At 67.1% G+C, this 23,267-nt stretch overlaps 1 protein-coding gene across 7 annotated transcripts; it reads right to left on the bottom strand.

Annotated features, from left to right (window-relative positions):
• Nucleotides 1-9,907: 9,907 nt before the first annotated feature.
• SPPL2B (signal peptide peptidase like 2B) lies at nucleotides 9,908-23,206 on the bottom strand. Of its 7 annotated transcripts, none has more exons than XM_016163538.2 (16): nucleotides 23,083-23,206; nucleotides 19,289-19,408; nucleotides 18,936-19,103; nucleotides 18,543-18,725; nucleotides 17,987-18,076; nucleotides 17,296-17,435; nucleotides 16,802-16,944; nucleotides 16,620-16,716; nucleotides 15,739-15,855; nucleotides 14,268-14,349; nucleotides 13,738-13,812; nucleotides 13,536-13,598; nucleotides 13,362-13,461; nucleotides 12,966-13,043; nucleotides 11,441-11,601; nucleotides 9,908-10,536 (listed from the first exon to the last, which is right to left on the bottom strand). In XM_016163538.2, the coding sequence occupies exons 1-16, from the start codon at nucleotides 23,140-23,142 to the stop codon at nucleotides 10,333-10,335; spliced, it is 1,881 nt and encodes a 626-aa protein (XP_016019024.2). In that variant the 5' UTR covers nucleotides 23,143-23,206; the 3' UTR covers nucleotides 9,908-10,332. The 7 variants fall into 7 exon arrangements, with proteins under 7 accessions (XP_016019024.2, XP_036090050.1, XP_016019025.2 ...); XM_036234157.1 differs by lacking the exon at nucleotides 23,083-23,206 and adding an exon at nucleotides 22,670-22,932; XM_016163539.2 differs by lacking the exon at nucleotides 18,936-19,103.
• Nucleotides 23,207-23,267: the final 61 nt, after the last annotated feature.

Raw genomic sequence — 23,267 nt, forward strand, 5'->3', positions numbered from 1 at the left:
GTCGCTCGGGGCCGCTCGGGGCCCCTCGGGGTCTCTCGGGGTGGCACGGGGCCGCTCGGGGCCGCACGGGGCCGCTCCGGGTTGCCGGCGCAGGGCGGACCGGAAGCCGGCCCTGCCCGCACACCTGCATCTTTTTCTTTTCACTCAGGTGGAGTGGAGATCGCCTGTCTCGGGCAAGTGGGGGTTTTGCTTATGAGAGAGAGGAGAAGGGGCGGAAGGTTCCGAAGGTCTCCACGCCCCCAATCTCAGACTACAAACTCGCTTCTAGAATTCGCTTTATTTGTATTATTTTTGCAAAGGTTGGGGGTGGGAGAGGGTGGAATACAAAAGCCAGGTGGAAAGAGAGAAGATGGCCGAGTCCCAGGAATAAGAGCGTGGCGACCTCGCGGGAGAGAGCGCCCTGGGCAGGACGAGGCGCCCGCGTGGGAGGGTAAGGTACCTCCGAGCCGAGGGACACATGCGCACACCGCAGACAGGGCTGACGGGCAGCTGTGGAGTGGGAGGGACGAGGGGGTGAGGGGGTGAGGGGATGAGGGGTGAGGTGACAGGGACGGCCCTGAAGCTTCCAGAAGGATCGGGGCCGGCTCCGAAATCTGGAGGGAGCACGGAGACGCGGGGGAGGGCCGGAGACAGCGTGGGACTGAAGTGTGAGCTGTCGGCGGGGCCGTCCCCAGCGCGAGCCTGCGTCTCGACAGCCTCCAGCCTCGCACATGCGCTGTCCTGACGTCCCCTGTCCCTGGGCGGGAGGCAGAAGGCCTGACACTCCTCCCAGCCCGGCAGTGACCCTGAGCGAGTTGCTCCCACTTGGGGGGACCGAGCATCCAAGGTCCCCTGGAAGCGTCCCAGCCCGAACCTGGAACTGGGGACATCTGGTCACGCCGGGCGCCCCGCCAGGGGGCTTCTTCTAAGGAGCCGCCAAACAAGCAAGAGGACTTTGCGAACTGAGCCGTCGTCATCGTGAGTCAGGCGGGAGCAAGGTCCGTTCGCGGCTGCTGGCAGTGGCACGGCATCTCGGTTTAAGGCCAGCGTGTCCTTAATGCCACTCTCACACCTGCCAGCGTCTGTTTCCAGACCAAGCGAGTGAGCCTCCTGGCAGAGCCTTGAGGGCCAGGGCGGGGGGCAGGCGACCAAGGCGACCACCTTCAAAAACTATAGTTAACGCCAAAAATCCACGACCAACCGAATGTTGGTCCCAGGCCTCGCCCCGTGCACCCCATCGTGGTGCGGCCTGCGCCCCACCCCCGCTCTCCTCCGTTCTCCGTGTCCGTGGGAAGTGCACTCCCTGTCCGTCCCCGGCCCCGACCGCTCCCCCCGAGGACCCGCCGCACCCCTGACCCCTGAGATCTGGCCCCTGAGCGTTGAGCCCACAGTGAAGGTCCTGCCCCCCTCACCCGAATCCGGCCCCAGAGGACAGTGGTGGCCAAGGCCCCGTCTCATTTCCTTCCAAATTTCTTCAGTTGGGCGCTCGTACGTGTTTTCCATCGGTGCGTGTCAGCGACCAAGTTTCCTTAAAAACTCTTGGGTTTGAAACGTAAGCCGTGTAAAGAAGATTAAATGACTTTTCACGGGCTGCCTGTGGCCGCACGCCCGCCCGCGGTCCCATCCAGTCTGCGGTTTTAATGACACCGCTGGCGGCCACGGTCTAGCCCAGGCTCAGGTGAGCTCCCCACTCGGGTCCAGCTGGCCGCTGAACCCCCTGCTGGGTGGCCTCAGCTGACCGCCGTGTCCTCCATCTCGGGGGTTCACAGCCATGTGCCATCCTCTCCTGAAGTTGTGCAGGACCTGGCAGAGGTGATGGGGTGTCACTGTCGTGATTGAGACATCATGTAAGACTCCGTCTTAGCAGACGGAGGTGGCTCCATGGAGTAAGTGGCTGTGCGGGGGGACAGCGAGCTACCGTGGCTTCTAGGAGCCGAGAGCGGCCGGCAGCGGGCAGCCCGCCAAGGCGCGCCCCCCCCCGCCGGCTGCAACCACGCAGCCCGGGCAGCACTGTGACCGCAGCCGGGGACACCTGAGCAGAGAGCCAGCTGAGCCGCACCCGGGCTCCCGACCCGCAGAAAACGGGAGGTGGCAGGCGGGACCTAGGTCAGGCCGCCGAAGTCTTGGGGACTCGTCACCACAGCCCAGTGACTGACGAGCATCTCAGATCTGACTCTCCCGGAGCCGAGCTCCTGAACTCTCTTCTCACAGCCTCCGTGGTCGTCCCCGGCTCACGCAGAAGCTCCGCGTTTGTGTCACTCAGGCCGAAAGCCCCCGTGGTGGCCTCGAGGCCCTTCTCAGAGCTGCCATCAGTCTGCCGTCCTCTCCGCTTCCAGAAGCCTCTGAATTGAGCCCGCCACCCCCGCCCCAGGCTGAGGACAGCACCCTGGCCTCGTGAGGGCCGGCTGCTCTTGCCGCGCCTGCCTCTGCGTGACCCTCGGGGGGCTCTCGCTCAGGGCAAACGCCCGCACGGCCCGGCCACCTGCTCTTTGCTCCAGCCCAGCCCCCGGCTCCAGCCCCCTGGCCTCCTCGCCCACCCGCACACACGCCGGACGCGGCCCAGCCCCAGGGCCGGCAGCCCCCGCAGCCCTGCCTCGCTTCCTCCTGGTCTGCACCCATGGGAGCGGGCACCAGGGAGGCTTCTGCCCAGGTGCAGTCTGGGTGCCCAGGGGTCCCCCAGAGAGGAGGCCGGGGAGACAGGGAGAGCATGGCCACATGCTCTGCTGAGAGGACGGTCGAGAGGGCTGCCAGTGGCACTGGGAGGAGGCCTCCTGCTCGCGGCCAGGTGAGGGGGCCGTCCGGGAGGGCGGCCTCGCCCCGCCTCCCTCCCAGCAGCCTGGCTGCAGCCCTCTGGGGGACCCCCAGCCAGGACCACGGGACAATCGCTCCCAAATTCTCACCCACAGAAGCTGGCATAATAACCAGTTTCAACCTGCTGGATTTTGGGATAATTTGTTTACGCGGCCACCGATACCAAACCCATGGGACCCGGGACCCCACGAGCCCTCCGCCCACCTTTCTCTTCTCTCCCAAGGAAGCCCTCGCTCCACTCTGGGTGGCCCATCCTGCGCCCTCGCCCTCCTGTCCTGTCCCCCATCCTTCCTGCTAAGTGCCCCTGTGCATCTTCTCCAGGCCTCTGATGGCCAGTTTGACCCGGTCGGTCATGGCAGTGGCTCAGCCTCTCCCAGGGGACATGGTGCTTGGGTCCCCATTTCTCCAAGCAGGGCCAGCTACCAACGTCCACTAAACCCCCAGCTTCACCCCAGCGTCACCCCGGGACCCTCTGTCACTGTCTTGCCCATCTCTCTGTGTGATTTTTCCCTTCTCCTGATCCTAAAAGGTCACGGCTTGCCGAACCTCCCATGCCCCGTGTCGCCCTGTTTTCGGTCCCACCGCGGCCAAAGCCTGTTCACGCGACAGGCGTGACTCGCCGGCGCTGCAGCCTGTCCTGTTTCTCCCCGTCCCCGTCCCTGCGACGAGCCACGGACTCCTCCCTCCCCCCAGCTAGTGAAATAATCCGCTCGGCGAGCCTAGAGGAAATTTAATAAGCTTGCTCTGCCTTCCTGTTGTCTGTGAACGTTTTGTTAGGTTTTCATGGGAAAAGGTGTTTGTGAGAAAACTATTTCAGCGATGACACCGTGTGTCCTGGCGGGTCGTCAGCGGGCACCGGGAGGGGGTCGGGGACGCGGGCGTCGGGCGGAGAAGCCGAGGCACGGCGGGACCCGGAGGACGGATAAAGATGCATGCAGGCCACGGAGAAGCTTCCAGTCGCTTGGGACTCGTGTCGTTTAGAATGAGCACAGGTCCTGGATGCCACGGGGGGAGAGGGGGTCCAGCTTGGCTCCCGGGACAGAAAGGGGGTGCGAGTGGGAACACAGGACATTCGAGCGGCGTGGGACCCAGAGTGTCACACCAGGTTGATTTCTCTGCCGCGGCCGCTGTGCTGGGGTCGCAAGCAGTTTCCACGCTCGCTCGGGGAGGCCGGATGAGGGAGGGGTGGGGCGGGGACCCTGCCTGCCAGGTCAAGCCTGGACGTACCTGAAATCTCTTACTTTAATTAGCAGAGGGAAGTGGGGGACAGCGAAGCCTCCCGTGAGGGCTCGCAGAGGGTCGTGCTCTGCGTCACTCGGGGGCCATGCTGGTTCTGACGCCTGGCTCCCAGCAGCTCCTGCCGTGGGGGTGGCCCAGCTCCAAGCCCACGCCGGACACAGCTCAGGCCTCAGGGACTTAGGTGAGCCCCGGGAAGGGGGGACACGACTGTCCCTTTCTTGTGAATGATGGAACTGAGCCGGGAGAGACTCCCTCCTCCACACCTCTGTCTCTCCGCCTCTCCTCTGCACCCCCCACGCCTCTCAGCAGCTTTGCGGCTGGCTTCTCTGTCACGAAATGGGCCAATGCTACCCCAGGACCCTGCTGTCCAGGTGAGGAAGGTGAGCCGCAGAGACGGGGACCAAACACAGCGGCACCCACGGGCTCTGCCACGCCCACCCGCACCTGTCTTCTCCCTTTGCCACAGGGTGACGACAGCAGCCCGGACCCCCACACCCCTGCTTCTGTCCCCAGGCTACTCCTCCAGGACCGCCAGGAGTCACGCGGCTGCTGTCGGGGGAATGCCTGCCTCTGCCCACTCACTCCGCGGTCCCCAGGTCCCGGACGGGGCCACCACACCAGACTCTTGAGGGACAGCCGTGATGACGGGAGCAGAGCTCTCTGTGAGCCGTTACCAGCTGGAGCCCCACCTGGACGAAAGGCCACCCAACGCGCTTCCATCTACGATCTCTAAGCCACAAGAGTCACGTCCCGAACCTTCGGGATTCAGCAGAGGGGATGGTGAGTGACGGCCACACAGACGCTCGGCGGGGACGGGCCAGAGCCGGGAGGGGCCGTGGGGCCGCCTGAGCCCACACACCGTGGCTGGGGGACAGTTCTGTGGGACAGTGATGCGGCCGGCCGCAGGGTGGGCTTGGCTCTGTGGCCATCGGGTCCGTGTGAGCGGCGGTGACTCTGGTTCCGTTTGCCACATGAGGAAACGAGTAAGTGGGAATTTATACACACGCAGCCTCACGCCACCACACAGAGCCACACGTTATTGCCACACGGTCACAGAGGACCACACTAAGATGCACGGTCATCTAGACCACACAAGCATGATGACACGACCACTCGGTCTCACGCCACGTCACTCACGGCTGGGGCCACAGGCTTCGGGCCAGAGGGTCTGCGCCCCACAGGCAGAGACAGATCTGGGACCGACCCGTCTGTCACACATCGCGTCCCCCAGGCCCGGCGCCCCAAACGCGGACTGCATGTGCACCCAGGTTCACAGAGGCTGCTCTTCACGGTCCCCACGAGTGGGCCCGACCAGGGCCGGGGGCCTGCGGGGTGTGAGCAAGCGTTTCCCAAACCTGTGGCCCCTGGAAGCCCACGCCTCCCCCTGTGGGTCCCGGGAGCCGGGCGTTGACCCACAGGACGGGGAGGGCGAGTGGGGACCACGGGGGACCCCGTGTGGCCATTGCAGCCAGGTGGCAGGCTTAGCATCCTCCTGATCAGGCGGCGGGAACGTCCAGGGGTCACCTGCGTGCCCAGGGTGGCTTTCCTGTCTGTGAACCTGAACCCCTCACGGCCCCTTCCCCAGGCAGAGACGACCCCACCCTCCCACGTTTCAGGCCTGTGAACGCAGACTCTCCAGAACCCTAGCCCAAACCCTGGCTGTTTATTCAGTCACGGGCCACCCCCGGCTGGGACAAGGGGCAGGGCGGGAAGAGCGGCTGCACACCCGCCGGGGCGACCCTCGCCAGCGCTTCCTGCCGCCCCCGCCTTGCCAAGGCGCCGCCTGAGGCACCGCGCTCGGTTTTAGCCTCGTGAATTCGCAGAAACGTCGGGACACCCGCCGTCGGGGAGGGCAGCCTGGGGGGCCGCGCTGCAGGGCGACCCTCCTCGTGGACCCCGCGGCCACATGCACCCACCCCAGCGGCGTCTACACAGCCCGTCTGCGTCCTGACGGCCTGTCCCCGCGTCTACACTGCCGGCTGCATTCACACACCGGCCGCGCGTCTCCGAAGCCGCCCGCGACCTGAGGAGCAGGAGGCGCCGCCGCGGCCCCGCTATGGGAGGGGGCGCCGCGCCCCGGGGCCCCCGACTCACCGCGCTGCGCCCGAGCAGCTCCGTGTCCTGCCCGGCCACAGTCCGCGACCCGGCCTTAGGGGCCCGCGGGGCGGGGGCGGCACCTGCGCGGGCTGGACTCGGGCTGGGGCGGGGGCGCCCGGGCTGGGGGCGGGGCGTGAACTTCGGGGCGGGACCTGGGATGGGGCCGGCTCAGGCTGGGGTGCCCGATCCGCCCCCTCAGGGGTCCCCCGGCTGGGGGGGGCCCTCCCCTCCCCCCGCCCCTCCAGGGCATCACCCGCACCGCTCGCCTGCTGCCCGCCCGGAGGGCGCCCCTGCCCCTGCGCTCTCAGCCCGCGGGGTGGGGGGTCCGTCCCTGGCCCCTGGGGCTGGCTGCAGGTGGAGGGCAGGGCCTGGGCAGGTGACCCGGATGAGGGCGGGGAGGAGTGCGGGGACGCTGGGAGCAGATGTCAGGGAGGGAGAAAACTTGCGAGGCGGGGCGTCCTGAGTAACTACGATGTTTTTGAAATTGACTTTCGACTTTAGAACAGTTTTAGGTTTTCAGAGAAGCTGTGACGCCCCGTGTGCCCGCACCCAGGTTGCCATCACTGACAGGTACTGTCGCAGTTAAGGGACTCGCCACGACGCGTTAGTAACTAAGGCACATGCTTTATTCCCTCTGCCCTCTGTCCCCGGCCCCCACGCGCCAGTCAGCCCTCTCGTCTCCTCGGAGCCCCGGCTTCTCGGACGGTCCTGGGCCGGACGCCCGGCCTGTGAGCAGCTTGGCGGGCACCCCTGCCCTGGGGTTCGTCCGCTGCGCCTCACGTCCGCCGGGGCCGTGGTTGGTCTCGGGAACCGGCACCGCCGCGTGGCGCCCCAGCCCCCCCGGCGCTGCGTCCACCCCCCCGGAGACCAGGCCTCTGTTAGAACCGCCGTCTTTGTCCCCGGGCAGGTCCCAGCTGCCCGCACACGGTCCCGTTTGCCGAGCACGTGCGGGGACTCACGCGGGTCCTCGCTGTGCCCGCGATGATCCCGCAGAAGCAGCTGCCACCCTTTCAGGCAGAAGAGGCAGCTGCAGCCCCAGAGGGCAGCGACATGCCCAAGGTCCCACCGCCACCACCGACATTGAGCCAGGACAGCTGCGCAGAGGTAGGGGGCGGAGCCTGTGATCCCTGGGGCCACCCTTCTCTCTACCCCAGGGACGTCACTGGACTTTCTGGAGCCACACGGCCCTGACCCTCTGGTGACAGGCCGGTGCCTTCCCCGGGTGGCCGCAGTTTCCTGCCACGTCCCCGTGCTTGAACGCTGGCACCAGCACACTCACCTCCCCGCCATGGCCTGGAGCTACCCTCCCTGCACCCTTTGGGCTCAGCCAACAATCACCTCCTCCAGGCAGCCTTCTCTGATACCTGGCCCCCCAAACAGAGCCAAGGGGCCTCTCTGGTCCTCACCAGGCTGAGCCCCCAGGGCCCGAGCGGGGTCTGAGACTCACATCCACATCTCTGGGCCCGGGCAGGAGCCTGGCACACAACAGGCGCGTAACGAAGACTGCCGGCGTGGACGCGTGGACGCGCGCACGGAAACGTACCAGCTCTGGCCTGCGTCGCGGGAGGAGCCGCCGTCCCGCGCCCCACGGCCTCGTTCCACGCCGTAGCTGAAGTGCGAGGTGCAGAGCTGCGCACCCCGAGGGAGCGGAAACGCAGAGGTGCAGCCACTGCGCCCTGGGCTGTCCCCTCGGGGCACCCACCATTAGTCCTTGTGTAGGACTGAGGGACGGCCCGCCTGACACCACCACTTGGCCACCTGGGCACTGAGCTCAGGGCCGCCCGGGCTGTGCCAGCACCGTGACGAGGCGCTCCTTCTAGAAGAGCTTGTCGCCAGGTCACTGATGGTTAAAATTTACAAGCACTGGTGATTTTAAATATTCTGGAATGACCTTGCAGTGACTAAGCCACCCTCCCCTGCCCATTTAAGGCAGGTTTTGCCCTGAACCTCACCCGTCCCCCAGGTGTTGGGGTCCTTTTGCCCGAGAAGAGGGGATGGTGACCACACGTCTCTGCTCGGGCCTCGAGTGGCCCCTGCGGGCCGACTGGCCTTGAAGACTTGCCTCCCGCATGTACAGAGGGGCGGGTGACGAGGCGCCCACACCAGCCAGCTCCCTCGGCAGCGCGAGCGGTCTCCAGGGTGCGTGCTCCTGCACCCGTCCGGGCACCAAACCCGGCCCCGCCTGTCCCTGCACAGCTGCTTGTAAGAAAAGGTTTGTGTCTTTGAATGTTCGGAAAACATCAGAGTATTTCATGATGTGAAAACCTCACCGAACTCACATCTAGAGGTCCGCCAGCAGCTGTGGCTGCAGTCAGCCTGTGTGCTCACCACACCCGGGGCACTTCTGGCCGGGGCTGACCATTTGTGACAGAGCCCGTGTGACCCACAAAGCCCCACTGACCGCCGGGCCATCGTCACGCCAGGTCCATGGCACCCCACCCAGGCGATTCCCGGCAGACTTAGACGACCGCAGATGAGCCGACGGCATCCAAAACACGGGACACACTGAGTTACTGCTAAGTTTCCTTTTGCTCCACGGTGCCACTGATGAGCACACCACGCACATGCGGCAGCTACCAGCACCACAGCAAAAACGCCGCGTGGGCACCAGCCGCCGCCGCCCGTGGACCCGTCCCCAGCTGCCAGGCGGGCGTCGAGCAGGTGAGCCCCGCGGGCGCCGGCGGGAAGGCAGAGGCCGAGCCCTCCGTATAAAAAGCTGTGTTTAATTATAAGGTTCGAACAGAAGCGAGGCCAAAACTGCACAACGAAAACTTTAGGAACTAACATCCGCCTTCTGATTCCGTGACATTCGTCAAATTTCCAAACAGAAAAGATGCCACTCGGAGACTGACATGCCCACCGGCCTGAGCGCAGGCCGGGAGGCGGGCGGGGTCCGTCCAGGCCACCGAGGCTGCATCGGGTCCAAGACACTCTCCCTCCGGAGAGCAGCGCGTGCACGGGCGGAAGACACCGTTTGCTTTCTGGGGCAGGACGCGCCCGGGAGAAGCGTGGCAGCCGCGCGCGGTCTGTGTGGTGCTGGTGTTTTCGGGGCGTGCCCGGCCCGGCCCGGCGCCCCATCCAGTGCGCCGTCCAGAGCGTGGCTGGGGGGCTGCGCCCTCACGACAGGCAGGTGGAGACGCCTGCTGAGGGGCCTGGGGGCTGTGTGGACGAGCGGGGGAGGGGCGAGCCCCCCAGGGCCCCGGTGGTCTGCCGCCTGGTGCCTGCCCCTGGCTTCACAGGGGTGCGGTGACAGGGAAGGAGGGTGCCCGGGTGTGGGGCCGCTGGGCCAGCTCTGCCATGCCGTCTCTGTCCTGAGGTTCAGACAGCCCTGTCGATGAGGTAGAACTCAAAAGCCAGTTCCAGAATATTCTCCCACGTTCCCGAAGCTCCTCGCCCATGCTGCAGCTGAGGCAGGCGAGCTGTGTCACTGGCAAGGGGTGAGGGCGTGCAGATGCCTGTGACGTGGGAAGGGCCCAGTCCCTCCACGCCGTGAGCAGGGGAGCGATGCAGAGCCCAGGGCCAGCCCGTGAGTGCTCCGGGGCAGGCCGCCCGGCCCCGCGCCCACCCCACCCCCACCCCACCCCCAGGAGGGGCAGCTGGAGAGGAGACACCACCGGGGTTTCAGAAAGTCGTGGCCATTTATTAAGACACGTAGGGACCGGGTGGGCACAGGCTCCAGATGCGCCGGGGCTGATGGAGGAGCCGGGCAGTGCTCGGCCAGGGCACCGTCCACTCACCGCCGGCGCGGCTGGCGGCCCTCCTCGCGGCCCCCTACCATGCAGCGGTGGGTCTGGACCCCACGGCAGCCGGGCCCACGGCTTGAGTCCACACCCCTGGGCCCCGGGATCTCAGCATCCGGACCGGCTGGACCAGAGGGAATGCCGTGGACTCCAGGACAGACGTGTCCCCCTCCTGCCCAGGACAAGGTGTGCAGGGAAACCTGAAGGAAGCAGCGGTGAGGGGTAAGCACCAAACGTGGCAAATCTGCGGCCATCGGCAGATGGAGGCGACATTTCCTGCCCCTTCTGAGGTTCCCAGAGGCTCCGAACAGGCAGACTGTGGGCAAGGACCTCAGTGTCCGGGGCGTGGCAGGCACGGGAGTGGGCGGCGGGGCCGGGGTCCAGGGGCAGAGGGGACGTGAGCATCGGCCAGACCAGAGCACCAAGGTGAAGGGCCAGCGGGTCCGGTCTGGGGGCCACACTGCTGCTAGGCCGAGGCACCCGGCAGGCCTGCGGGGTCAGGGGCGCAGTGGGCAGGGCTCGTGGGGTCCTGGGGCGACACGCCGGCCGCGTCCTCAGGCTCAGCCAGCTCTGATGGCTGCGGCTGCTGGGGCTGCGTGGCCTCGGCGTCTCTCAGAGGCTGAGGGCCCTCGGCCGAGGCCAGCGCCCAGGAAGGCTGAGGTGGGTCCTTCTGCAAGAGGAGAGAGGCCAGCAGTGAGGCGCAGGCAAGGCCGGTGGGGCCCTGGGGAACAGGAGGGCAGAGATGTCACCATCCCGAGGCTCAGGCTCCGGGCCCAGGACAAGCAGGTTTAGTCCCAGTGGCCAGCATGCGGGCCACAGGAAGGGACCCGAGGCAGAAACCCGACTCCAACAGTGCTGGTCGTCCTGCTCCTAAACCTCCTAGGACGGCCCACTGGCTCTGTGGCAAAGACCTTCCTGCCCGAGGGCCTGGGAGAGGGTCCGGCTGGGGGTCGCTGAGGGCCACCGGCCCGAATGTAGGTGACTGATTGGTTGGACTGGAAGCAAGGGTGGACAGGATGAGTGCTCTAACTTCCTCAGGACGGAACAGTGACACTCACGTCATGGCATCGCTGTGTGACATGTCTCAGTCCCCAGACGCGCCCCCCCCCCCGGGACAGAGTGCCAAGCTGAGGCTGTGCAGGCGAGGACCAGGATGGCCTGTATTCTCCCTGCTTTCACAAGTTCATGGCTGGACCTGGAGGAGCCAGGTCCCCCACAGAGCCCACCACCTGAGCTGTCATAGCTCTCGCCCTGGCAGAGGGGTTCCAGGGGTCCCCCAGCCTGGCCTGGCGCTGTGTTCTCAATGGTGGGGGAAGCCGGCAGCCAATCAAATGTTGCAGGATTGGTACATCCTCAGGTCACAGCTGCACAACAGCCACCAGCTGTTTCCCGCGTAGGGATGGCTCGGGTCCCCACAGCCACACAGACATGACCCCCAGAATGAAGCCTCCAGAAACGGGGAGGCACAGGCCATGGGGCAGGGGCTGTGGGCTCGGCTGCTTCTCCCAGCTTCAACCCGGGCGGGGCTCGTGGGTTATTACTTCTCGCAGGCGTCATAGCAAACCGGTATTCACCGCAAAGCCGCTGCCTGTCCAGAACATGCCCAGCTCCCGGCGCCACAGGGCCAGGCCGCCGCTGGTGATGAGCGTGCAGGGCACCAGGTAGAGGAGGGCGGGCTGGCCGCGCTGCATGAGGGCCAGGGCCATGAACGTCACCAGGAGGCCGATGCCATAGGCTGCAGGGACAGAGGGGCGGGTGTCACCTGGCTGGCTGGTCCGAGGCCACCCCCGTCCCGCTGCTGCTCACGTGGGGTGGGGGTGCCACAGACGTGGTACAAGCCAACGGGAGCAGGACACTGTGGAAGTGACCAGAACCTTCTGGCATCTTCCGAGACATGTGCTCACACTGGGCTCTGGGGTACAGGTAAAAGGGGAATCAGATGAGAAAACAGGAGGGCGTGACCGGGCGGCAGAGAGGCTGGGGACGGGGCGGGGACAGGCGAGCACGGGGCGTCTGATCGGCAGCCAGCAGCTGCGGGACGGGTGTAGAACCACGGAAACAGCCGCAGAAAAGGCCGTGAATGTGCCCTGATGTCTTGTTTTTATAAATCTTTAGTTAGAAAAGTTTTTTGGGAGTTAGTGTGACATGAGCATAGAATAAGGTAATCAAATCTTTGGTAACGGAATGGCGACCCCAGAGAGTAACGCCGCGTTCCCACGAGACACTCGGCGGAACGTCGAAGGCGCCAGGCTGCCACCGGCAGCCTGCGCGCTCGGCTCAGAGCGAGACCACGGACAGGGCCACGCCCGTGAGCCAGCCGGGAACCGCGCACGGACGCGCGCACGGGCAGCGAGCACAGCGCCGCGAGAGCGGGGACGCAGGTGTCCCCAGACTCGCCTGACGACAGCATCCCTGCAATTGTTTCAAAGTAAAAAGTCACAGGAAAACGAGCCTTTAACCAGAAGCCTCCTCCGGGGCCCAGAGCCGGGGCCCGGCCCGCGCCCGGCTGTCCTGCGCACACCTCGCCGCACGCTCCCCAGGGAGGGCTCCTGGCGACGCTCACGTGACTCCGGCAGGCCATGGAAGGGCCGCACGCAGCTGCTGGAGAGGGTCCAGAGGGACCCACCCACGGGACCTACAGGAGCACCTGACACTGGCCCACGGGTGACTTCTGCAGCTGAGTCTCTGTGGGACGATCTTGAGGCCATAAGCCCAAGGGAAGGCTCAGGTGCAGCGCGCCGCAGCCACGGGGACCAGGTGGGACAGGGTGGGCGGTGATGACCGGAAAACGCGCCAGAAGGCCGCCAGCCTGTGCCCTCTGCCCCGCCCTGGGGTAGCGGCTGGGGAGGGCATGCACCAGCCGGCTCCCCGCAGGGCATCTGTGTGCGCCCGCCCCGCCGAGGAGCTGGGCATGGCCGGTTCGGCCGGGGCGTTTTAAAAAACAATCAGGGCTCCACACAAATGTCACCTCTGCGTCAACGACTTTAGTAACGAAAGAAACCAGTAGAAGACAAAAAAGAGAAGGGAAGAGGAAAAGGTAAACCACCCCAGCCACTGCGAACTTGGTGGCCGCCCTGCCCTCCCCGGGCCGGCGCTTACCGACCGTGCAGGCCACGAAGTAGACCCGCGACGACTGCACCTGGACGTCGAACCTGTGGCAGTACGCCACCAGCAGCCCTGCGGGGAGAGCATGCGGGCCAGGGGCGGCTGCAGCCCTGGCTGCGGGACCGGCCGCCGTGGGAGGGGCCAGTGCTGTGCGCCATCCCGTCAGGCGGCCGTCACTGCCGCCTCACAAACGGCTGAGCCGCCAGCTCAGGATGGAGCTGTGACCAGGCCAGCGCAGGGCCACGGCACGGAGGGAGCGAGGTGCCCTGCAGCGTGGTCCCCTCACCCGCGTGGCTCCGCTCCCACCCACTGGCCCTGCCCAACACTGCAAGGACAGCTGGGCGCCCGCAGGGCCATCGGCGCACCCACTGGCATGCCCAGCCCCCATACCTGGGACCAGGATGTCCCCGAAGCCCAGGAGAGAGAAGGGCCGGTCACACAGGGCCAGTGGGGACGCATTCAGCCTGGGCACCTTCAGGACCATAGGCAGCTGGGGGGAGAGAAGGGGGCAGCTGCGACCCGCCCCGCCCCCGGCCCCGCCCCCGCCGCCCGGCTGCATCGTACCTTCTCGCGCGTGGCCGAGTTCGTGGGCCCTGTTGCCACCTCTACCATGATGCTGTTCCCGCTCTAACACAGGGGGCAGCGTCAGAGTGGGGCGCGAGGTGCAGGAAGGGGCAGGGGTTTGGGAGGAAGGAGGGGTGCAGGGTACAGAGGGGCGTGGGGTACAGGGTAGAGGAGGGGTGCAGGGGGTGGGGGGCGGTGCCACCTTGGTCAGGAAGGGTGTGATGAACACGAAGAAGACGTCGTAGACGAACAGCACGAGCAGCAGCAGCGTGCAGGCCTGTGGGGAAGACTCCTGAGGGGCGGCCGGCACCCGCCCGCGCACCCGCCCGCGCACCCGCCCGCGCACCCGCCCGCGCACCCGCCCGCGCACCCGCCCGCGCACCCGCCCGCGCACCCGCCCGCGCACCCGCCGCCCCCTCGGGAGGCTCGGACCGCCCCGCCGGGAGGAGGCCTTTCTGAGAGCTCCGCCCTCGGCAACGGGAGCCGCGGAGGCTGCTCCAGAAGCAACAGCTGGTGAAGGGTCTGAGCGCGTGGCACTCAAGCTGCCCCCGCACAGGAGGCGGCAGAGGGGAGCGGCTGGGAGGCACTGTCACAGTCCCTGTGACTCCTAAGTGCCCTCCACGGGGTCGGGCGGACAGTGACCTCGGGCCCAGCCTCGGAGGGGAAGGCCAGGGCAGAGCCAGGTGGCACCAGGCCTGGGGACGCCCAGGCCCCGCCCCTCAGGGCCCTCACCTTGAAAGTGGGGAGGCGGATGGTCTTGAGCGTGTAGAGGCAGAAGGCGATGCCCAGCGCATCCTGGAGGACCCAGGCCCACCTGGAGGGTGGCGCGGCGTCAGTCCCTGGGACGGGGCTGCTCCGACGGCTGCCACCCACCAGGTACCTTCCTGCTCGGTCACCTTAGCCACCAAGCATTCTGCAACACCCTGCCCCCCGCCTGACCCCACTGTCACGAAGACTCTGCTGCCGCCACATGGGACAGGTGGATGGCGACCGACCCCTGCACCGCACGCACCCCCAGAGACAGGCGGACCATGATGGGCCTCTGTCCCCCACAGCTGTGGCTCCTACACCCGGATCACAGGACGGGGGCCGTGCACCTGCTGGGTTCACGCCCCTACACCACTCAGCCCCTGGCGCCCGCCCGGGCTCCAGGTTCCCCGTCAGGCAGGAGGACAGGGAGTGGGCGCGACACCGCTGTGCACGTCCAACGTCGCCCGGCGTCTGCCCGAGCCCAGCACCGCGGCCGCCGCGCACGGCCACGGCCAGGTCTGCACCTGAAACCCGTGCGGCGAGGCCCACGTCGGGCTCCGAGGAGCACCTGGCCTGACGGCGGGGCCCAGGGGGGCACGGGTGTTGGCCCTGTGCAGCCCCGCCCGCCGCTGCCCGGGCTCTGGGCTCCCCTTCCTGCCTGCCCTGCGCCCAGCCGGGGCTGTGTCCGTCCCCGTGACCTACGAGGGGCGTCACCAGAGGATGAGAACCTCGCCGGCCGGGGAGGAGCCGCAGGCGCCCGGAGGCGGCCCCCGCAGCCGGCTCGTCCACGCGTCGGCGCGTCTCCCGGCTTGGATCGAACTGCGAGAGCTCGTGCACTCCTTATGTGTAAAGAACTCAACATATTTTCCCGTTTTCCTTCTGCCAGTTAAATCTGTGGTGGCTCCAGAAGGAGGCGCCGCAAGGGGCACTGAGCCGCCTCAGGCGTCGGAGACATGGCGTCAGGCGGGGTCGGCGGCAGCAGGAGGCGGCCCAGCCCAGGCCGGGCTGCAGGCCACGCCACGGGCCCACTGTCCCACAGGGGAGGCGGCGGCCTCCCCACACCACCGCGGGGACGGGACGAGGGGCGCCGGGGCCAGGGAGCGGCCCCCCGCCCCATCTGGGCGGTCCTGGAGGACACAGGATCCTGGGGGACCCGGCCCGGGGCATCTGGGCCAGGGGGGCGTGTGGCATCTCCTAACCAGATTCCAGTCACAGCTCACGTGGCGCCTGGCAAGCCGCGTGAAACCGGACACGGGCGTCAGCTGAGCCGGGCGCACACCTGGACGCCGCGAGGCCGTCACTGCCCGGGGACTGAGAGGAGGGCTTGCAACAGCCCGGCGCGAACCCGCTCGGTGCCCCCGGATGGCCTGGGGGTGCGGGGAGGTCATGGGCCAGCGCTCAGAGCGCCTGAGGACAGCCCCTGGAGGGAGGGGCTGCCCGGGGCGGCACTCACTGGTCCTCGTTCCGGAAGACGCCCCACACCACGCTGACGGCCACGCAGAAGAGCGCCAGGAGCAGCATGCGGACCTGAGGGCGCTTGTGGAAGTAGGGCAGGCTGTTGTCCCAGATCCTGGGGGGGAGCAGCCATCAGGGCCCGCACGCCCCTTCCCCCAACGCCCTCTGACCCTCACAGCCGCACCCCCGCCCAGCACCCAGGGGTGACCTCAACTCCTGACCAAAAGCCACTCGGCCACCTCGTACTGACTCCAGCGGGGCGCCCTGCAGGCCTCCCGCTGCCCTGGGCTGTGCTGAGGGGCCGCCCGCCCTGCCCCCTCCTCCCCTTCAATCACCCCCAGCCTTTGTTTCGTCTCCAGAAGAGACAGTCCCAAAGGCAGAGAGGAGCTGGGTGGAGCAGGCAAAGAGGGTGCGCAAACCTTGGCCACTCACCAGCCAGCCTGCCCGCGGGAGCCCGCGGGAGCCCACCGGCCGGCCCGCTCCAGGCCCTGCCCTCTCCCCCTCGACAGCGACCCCGCGACCTGGGCTCCTGGTCTAAAGCCCAGAGCAGCGGCAGCTGCCCAGGCGGAACCAGACAGGGTCCCCGGCAGCAGAGGCCTCAGCCTGCCGCCCACACGCACCCACGTCACCGCTCGGCCCCCACGTCCCCCGGGCCTGCCCTGGAGTGGGACGTGAGGAGAGAGAGGCCCGTGCGCCCTGACCAGCACGGAGTAAGGCCCTGCTCCGCGCCCACGCTGTGCCAGCCTGGCCACGCCACGCACCAAGGGCTCCCTGCACCTCGGGAGCTGGACCCAGGGGGACGGAGCGATCGGCCGCGGCCTGGCCGTGGGGCAGGACCTTGCGGGCAGAGCCGGGGCGCGGACGTCCACAGGGGCTCACCTGCACTTGCCAAACGGCAGCCTCTGCACCAGCGGCGACAGGCAGCTGTAGAGGCCCGTGGACGAGGCCAGGCAGAAAATGCCGATGATCACGTAGACTGCGGGGGAGGCGGGGGTGAGGGCCCTGCGCCCAGCGGGACAGACCCGCCCGAGGCCCCGGCCCCGGCCCGGGGCTGGACGCACCCAGGTGGTCATAGAAGAAGTACAGGAGCACCAGCATGGAGCAGCACATGACCACGAAGACGCAGGTCATGACGGGCGTCACGTCCACCGCCTCGTCCTCCTGCTTGTCCGGCCCGTCGTCACGCTTGTGCTTCATGTACCTCCTGGAGAAGCACAGGCAGGTGGCGGCGCCCAGCTGGCGTCGCAGCTCGGGGCACCGAGGGCCGCGGACGCGGGCCGGGACGGCGAGGTGGCTCTCAGGGGCACGGCACACTACCTGCTCCGCGGGCCTGTCCACCCGCCCCCCGCCCATGGCCAGCAGCTCGGGGGCCATGCGGCGACACGAAGCCACGGGATGCCGTGGGCCCCGTGCCCCACACGCGCCCGCCTGGCCCGGGCCTCCTGGGGGCTCACGGCAGCCGCACTGCAGGAGGTGCTCGGGGCCTGGGGACGCTTCGCGTCTGGGCGGTCCCGGCGCTTCCGCAGGCACAGGTGCAGCTGTGTGGGGCACTCACCTCTTCACGTCCCGGCTCCCGGCCCAGTAGCCCCCGAGGGCGACAGTGCCGACGGCCATGATGAAGATGATGACCATGTTGTAGTCCAGCAGGGGCTCGCTGGGCGCGTACAGCGCCACCCTCACCGCTCGGCCAAACGTCTGCCACAGGGAATGGGCCGGAGCGCAAGGTCGGGGCGCTGCCCCCAGCCTCTCGCCCCTCCTTCGCCTGCCACTGCTGCCCACGAGCTGTCCGCTGTGACGCGGCGGGCTCTGTGTGAGGGCGTTGAGCGCCCAGCATGTGGGGACACAGACCCCGCGTGCGCTGCCTGGGGCTCATGGGAGAGGTGTGAAGCCTGTGATTAGGAGCCTTTACTGTGAACTTCTGGAAGTTTCTACAAAGTCTAGATGCTCGTTTTTGACTTGTGTAATGATGCCTGCCTGCTCCAGACCCGACTCCTCAAATCAAAGATGAACACAGGCCCCCCCGCCCCGTGAGAGCAGGTGGCAAGGAGGGCAGTGTGACAGTCAGTCACGGCCTGCGGGCAGCGCCAGGCAGCCAAGGCTGCGGCCTGGGGACTAATGGGCCACGCCCGGCACTTCCGGGGCTGTGGTCTCTGGCCCTGACTTCGGGCAGCACCGGGGCCCTCCCTCGGGGGGGTGGGGTAAGAGCACCCCGGGGCCAGTGCAGACCGCAGGGGCAGGGGCCCCACCTTGAAGACATCCAGCACGTCCTTGTGACTGAGCAGGGCCACGGGGATGCCGATCTCCTCGTACTGCGTCTTGTTGCCTCCTGGAGGGACCTGCGGGCCCAGAGGAGGCTGCTGGCTGACCAAGGCCCACCTGACGCAGCGGGCAGCTGACCCCTCCTGACAGCGCGGCCCGCACAGCCAGCCCTCCCTGGGGGAACGGGACGGTCCGAGAACCAACTGGGACTTCGGGTGCCAGGCGGCAGGGAGAGGGACCTGCGGAGGGAAGGCTGCAGGCCCTTCCCTCAACTTGGGGCTCAGGCCGATCAGGGGCCAATCCGCCCTGGAGGGACCTGGGGGAGGCGCCAGCACATGGGCCCTGAACCCCAAGACTGCTCTGGGACAAGCCCCCTCCAAGGCCAGGGTCCAGAGGCCCAAGTCCCCAGCCAGGGTCAGCGGATCAAACTGGCCTCCCCGGCCGTGGCCGTCCCGATCCCGGCCAGTGCTGTGCCCGCGGGCTCCTCCCCGCCTCTGGCCCTTGCCCTGCAGGCCGCTGCCACCCAGGTCCCTGCAGCCGTACCAGGGTCTCCTTGCTGACGATGAGCAGCCCGCGCGCCCCGCTGCCCTGGGCCAGCCTCACTTTCTCGTAGAAGGTGCAGTTCCCCCGCGCCACCAGCGGGATCTGGTTGCTGAAGCCTGTGGCGGGGAGGTCGGCCGGCGAGCAGAGCACGGAGCTCGTCCAGTCCCGCAGCTGCAGGAGAGACTGAGGGAGGCAGCGCTCACACGGGCGGCTCTAAAGTCTGGGCAGGACCACGTCCTCGCAGGAGGGACCGAGGGGCCCTCAGTGCCCAGGTCACCAGTGCACAGCCCCACACGCACCCAAAAGGAGGAGGGGGGAGGGCATGCAGGAGGGGCAGGGCGCCGGCGCTCAGCAGACCCCTGGGGAACCCCACCCCCAAGTCTCCAGACCCACCTGTGTCCACAGGGGACAGACAGGAGGGGCAGGAGTGGCAGTGAGGACCCGAGAGCCCCAGCCTCTGGGTGGGGGCCAGGCCGGACCAGGAAGCAACTCCCAGGAGGAGGGGTGGCCGTCATTCCTGCAGTGTCCCTGCCAAGGCCTGGCCTTTGATGGCAACACCTCCTTCGCTCGTGACAAAGAGACAGAGATGCGCCGTGGCCCCCCGGGGTACCCAGGCTTCGACAACCCCAGTGCCCCGGCTGAGGCCCCTCCTCTGCCCCACCCAGCTCCCTGCGGACACTGGGAAGGGGCAGCAGGACGGCAGCGGGACCAGCGAGACCCCGGCTGCGGGCCCGGCCCGCACTCACCGCCTTGCTGAGGTCGTGTGGCAGGTGCGCCCACTGCGGGTTGTAGAGGATGCAGTAGTCCTTGCCTCTGGGGCCCCCCGTTTCAGAGACCACGCGCACCATGCCGTACTCACAGGCCACCTGGAGCAATGGGGCAGGGGTCAGAGTGCTCGGGGTGGGGGCCGGGCCACCTGGAGGGAGCAGGATCCAATCCAAACAGGGACACCCAGTGAGGGTCAGGCTGGATGCCTCCCTCCAATGAGACACACGGGGCACAGCTGCAGGCATCTCGTGGTGGGGTAAACCAGAAAGACGGCGAGCGCAGGCACCAGTCTCCCCAGGGAGACCCTGGTGTGACGGCGGCCAGTGCATCCCGCCACGGCATGTCCACAGGCCCTGGGCCCTCCTGACGCCTGGGCTTCTTGGAGCTGGTGGGGCCCGTCCTATAGCTCTCGCTCCCCTTGGGCTGCAAATGCCACAGAGGCAGAGAACGCACCCCATGGGTTCCCTAGAGAGTCTGCCACGGGGACACACAGGTGGTAGCTGCTCCTGACAACAGACGTGTGATGGGGACAGACACCAACGGCCCCTCAGGGCCCACGTTTGCACTGCGGATGCAGCTTTGCCGAGGTGGGGGTGGGCGGGGGGTCCTGACGGACCGAGGGCCCAGACACGGGGCCTAGGGCAGACTGGCTGTCAGAGAGTGGGACATTGGGGAGCTCGTCACCCTGGCCCTGGCAGTGGTGGTGGCGTGGAGAGAAGCCCAGGGTGGCCAGACCTTGCAGCCTGGAGGCCGACAAGTGCTGGGCACAAGGCCCACGCCCCACAGCCCCCGACTGCCACTGTTCCAGCCCTGGTACTTCTGTCTGTCACCCTGAGCGAGGCAGCCACTGCCAAAGCAGTGCCCACGAGGCAGTGAGCTCCAAGGAAGCTGGGTGTGTGGGGCCACTGTCCCTGGTGCTCCCTGGGGGAAGGGTGGGCTGGGCTGCCAGGCCCACCAGGAGTCTCGGAGCATTTCGCTAGGGTGACACCCTGCCCCCACTCCCAGACACCCTCCATGCACCTCACGTGTCACCTTGTCCCTTGACCAGGAACAGAATTAGGAGATTCCTCTTCTAGGTTCCCCCACCAGACTGCCCCCAAGTACCACGCATGGTGTATACCCTTCCAATGGGACACCCCATGCTCAGCGCCCCCGGCACGTCCTCAACCTGGGCCACCACAGGGCGAGTACAGCCCTCAACCCTCAGGCCTCATCTGGCCGCCTCCTGTGTCTGCAGATAAAAGTTTTGTTGGAACACTGCCACCTGTGCCTGTACGCAGGGCCTCCGGCCGCTCAGCCACCACCGCCAAGTGGGGCAGCTGCCCGCAGAGCCGAAAATATTCACGGTCAGGGCCTTTCAGAAAGCGTCTGCTGACCCCGAGTCCACGAGAGCCGGCTGTCGGGGAAAACCGTCCTCTGCGCACTGCAGGACGGCAGAGCTGCTGCTCAGCGCTCACGAGCACACACCGCGGCCCCCTCCCCACACCTGCTCGGCGCGCTCCGGGCGCCCAGCGCATGGCTGTGCCGTGAGCACGGTTTCCTTGCCCTCTGGGTTAAAGGGACCAGAGGTTCGTCAGAAGGACCCGGAGCTGCCAGTGCCCGCATCCCAGCACGGCCCCACCTGGAGAACCAGAGACAGCGGGACTACGGCGGACAGGCCGCCTTCTGACGCATCCCAGTCACAGAGCAGGTCCAGGAGGCCTCGGGGCCAATGCATTTCAGGGTGACCACAAAAGCAGGCACATCAGGGGTTTGAGAGGCCAGTGAGCCCAGGCCAGGACAGGCTTCCTGAGATGACTGCTGAGTTCTGGGAGAAACAAGGACCCAGACGCTTGGAAAGAGCCATTCGTGGGACAGGAACGGGCGGGGCGGGGCGGGGGGTGGAGGAGGTGCAAGTGGCGCTAAGGTTAGTTAAGGGCCGCCGAGTAACAGCCTCTGTCTGGCCCACCTTCCCGCGTCTCAGCTGGGTCTGCCGGGGGAGGTCAGACCCAGGCCCGCACCACAGAACGGCAGCCAGCAGCCCCTGCTCAGCAGAGCGCTGGTCTGTCCCGTGTGCCATGGACAAGCACAGCCACAGCGGGGTCCCCAGACCAGGGCCTGTCCGGGAAGGGCCTCGCCGCTCTCTCCCATCAGTTTCCTGGCCTTCCACGCTCAGGGCAAAGTTCAAAGTCCTCAACCTGCCCACATAAGGCCGAAGGCCTTCCACCACCTGTCTCTGACCACTGGCCCGGGAGGACACATGCCCAGCCTGTCCCTCACCCTCTGCCTAGAGCCACTTCCCAGCACTCGAAGGGCCTCCTTTGGGGTGGCATGTTTCTCGGGGAGTAAGCATCAGATGACGCTACACACCAGTCACAGTGAACTGCTGACGGTCCCCAGATAAGTCACCAGCTCTCGTACCTCGGCCCAGCACCTGCCCTCCGCCTTCCAAGCCAGCCAACCCCTGCTCTTCCTTCGGAACGCAGCTGGGCACCAATACCCCTGAAGCCTTCCCAGGCCATCAGAGTCCCTTCTTCCGCGCTGGCCCGTGACCCTTCGCCCCACTCTATGCCCTCGTTCTGAGTGTCTGGAAGGCTCAAAGTCCTGGCCCTCGAATGTCTGACAGGTGAGGAGGCCGATGAATCAGGGTCCCGGAAGTACAGAGCTGGCCGACAGCTGGGGAGTGCATGCCCAAGGGCTCTGAGCGTGGGCAGCTAAGCTGATACCCAGGAATGCCGGGGAAGCACAAAACACAGCGGCCAGCCTTCGAAACACTACAGCTGGAAAGGGAGGCACGCTTCCTGGGCAGGGCAGTCGCCGGGACCTCCAGAATGCCCTGGCCACCACTGGAAGGTTCTATCTGAACACAAGACCCAACAGAGATCGCTACTGCTATGTTCAGAACGGACTGGGATGTGGGGCACCAAACTGGCCCCGGAGAGAACGCCGGCTGCCCCCTGGGAGCTGCAGCAGAGGTGGCGGTGGGCTGGAGTGGACAGGTCAAGGTTAATGGCCACGTGTGTAGGGCAGGTGGGATGCCATTCCCTGAGGTGCGGGACCCAGGGAGAAAATTTGGAAATGAAAGATGCGCCTGTGACAGTGTACGTCAGCCACCTCGTGGTCTGCCCCGACGAGCACCAGAAACCCTTCAGGTTCAGTGACAAAGCAGCATGCTGCTCGGTCCCACCCAGTGCACTGTCCCGTAGAGTCCATGCTGTTCCTTCTGCAGAACAGCAACTGACGCCCCAAAAGAAGAAACTCCTTCCTTTGCCCAAGGTCATGGAGTAAAAGTGAGACGACAATCCGAACCCCCTCCAGGGCTGGGCTCCTGACGGCTCCCAGACACTGCCAGGCACTGGGCGCTGTGCTAAACGGCTTACCACGACCACAGGGCTGGGCGTAGCATCGCGCCTGAGGGGAACTGAGGCTCGGAGAGGGGAGGCCAACTAGCCAAGGCCACGGTGCCAGACGGACACTCCTGGCGGCGGTTGGAGACCCTAAGATGATCCAGCGGGGCCCGGCGAAGGAAGAGGGGGCCCCCAAACTTTAGGGCCGCGCGGAAATGAGTGACGCTGCGACTGGGAACGGCCTTCGAGAAGGGGAAGGGAGCAGAGCCGGGGACAGGCCCGCAAGGTCACGGCGGGGCTCCGGGCTTGCGGGCTGCCCGCGCGAGGGGCGCGGGTCCCCGAGGCTGCCCCGAGGCCGGGCCGGACGGGGGGGTCTGCGCCCGGCGATGGCCGAGGGGCCGGGTCACCGCATCTGGCGGGGCCGGCGGGGCAGGCATAGCCCTCACCTGGACCATAAGGAGGAGGAAGGCGGCTGCGAGCCGCGCCAGCGCCGCCGCCGCCGCCATGTCGGCCGGTCCCCGTCGCAGGCGTCGCCAGACGTTTCCCAGCAACGCCCCGTCGCGGAGCGCGGTGCCGCGCAGGCGCCTTACGTGTGCCGCGCATGCGTGCGGATCGGGGTCAAAGGGTGCGG

The sequence above is a fragment of the Rousettus aegyptiacus genome, unplaced genomic scaffold (assembly GCF_014176215.1).
Source record: "Rousettus aegyptiacus isolate mRouAeg1 unplaced genomic scaffold, mRouAeg1.p scaffold_m13_p_16, whole genome shotgun sequence".
Lineage (NCBI taxonomy): Eukaryota > Metazoa > Chordata > Mammalia > Chiroptera > Pteropodidae > Rousettus > Rousettus aegyptiacus.

Excerpts from the sequence above, each read along its gene's own strand:
- SPPL2B (XM_036234155.1), bottom strand. The coding sequence starts at position 19,768 with ATGGGGTGCGTTCTCTGCCTCTGTGGCATTTGCAGCCCAAGGGGAGCG. Across the intron at positions 13,599-13,737 it reads TCACACCCTTCCTGACCAAG|AGCGGGAACAGCATCATGGT; the intron begins GTGGCACCGCCC and ends CCCCTGTGTTAG. Across the intron at positions 13,044-13,361 it reads CGGGGACATCCTGGTCCCAG|GGCTGCTGGTGGCGTACTGC; the intron begins GTATGGGGGCTG and ends CTCTCCCCGCAG.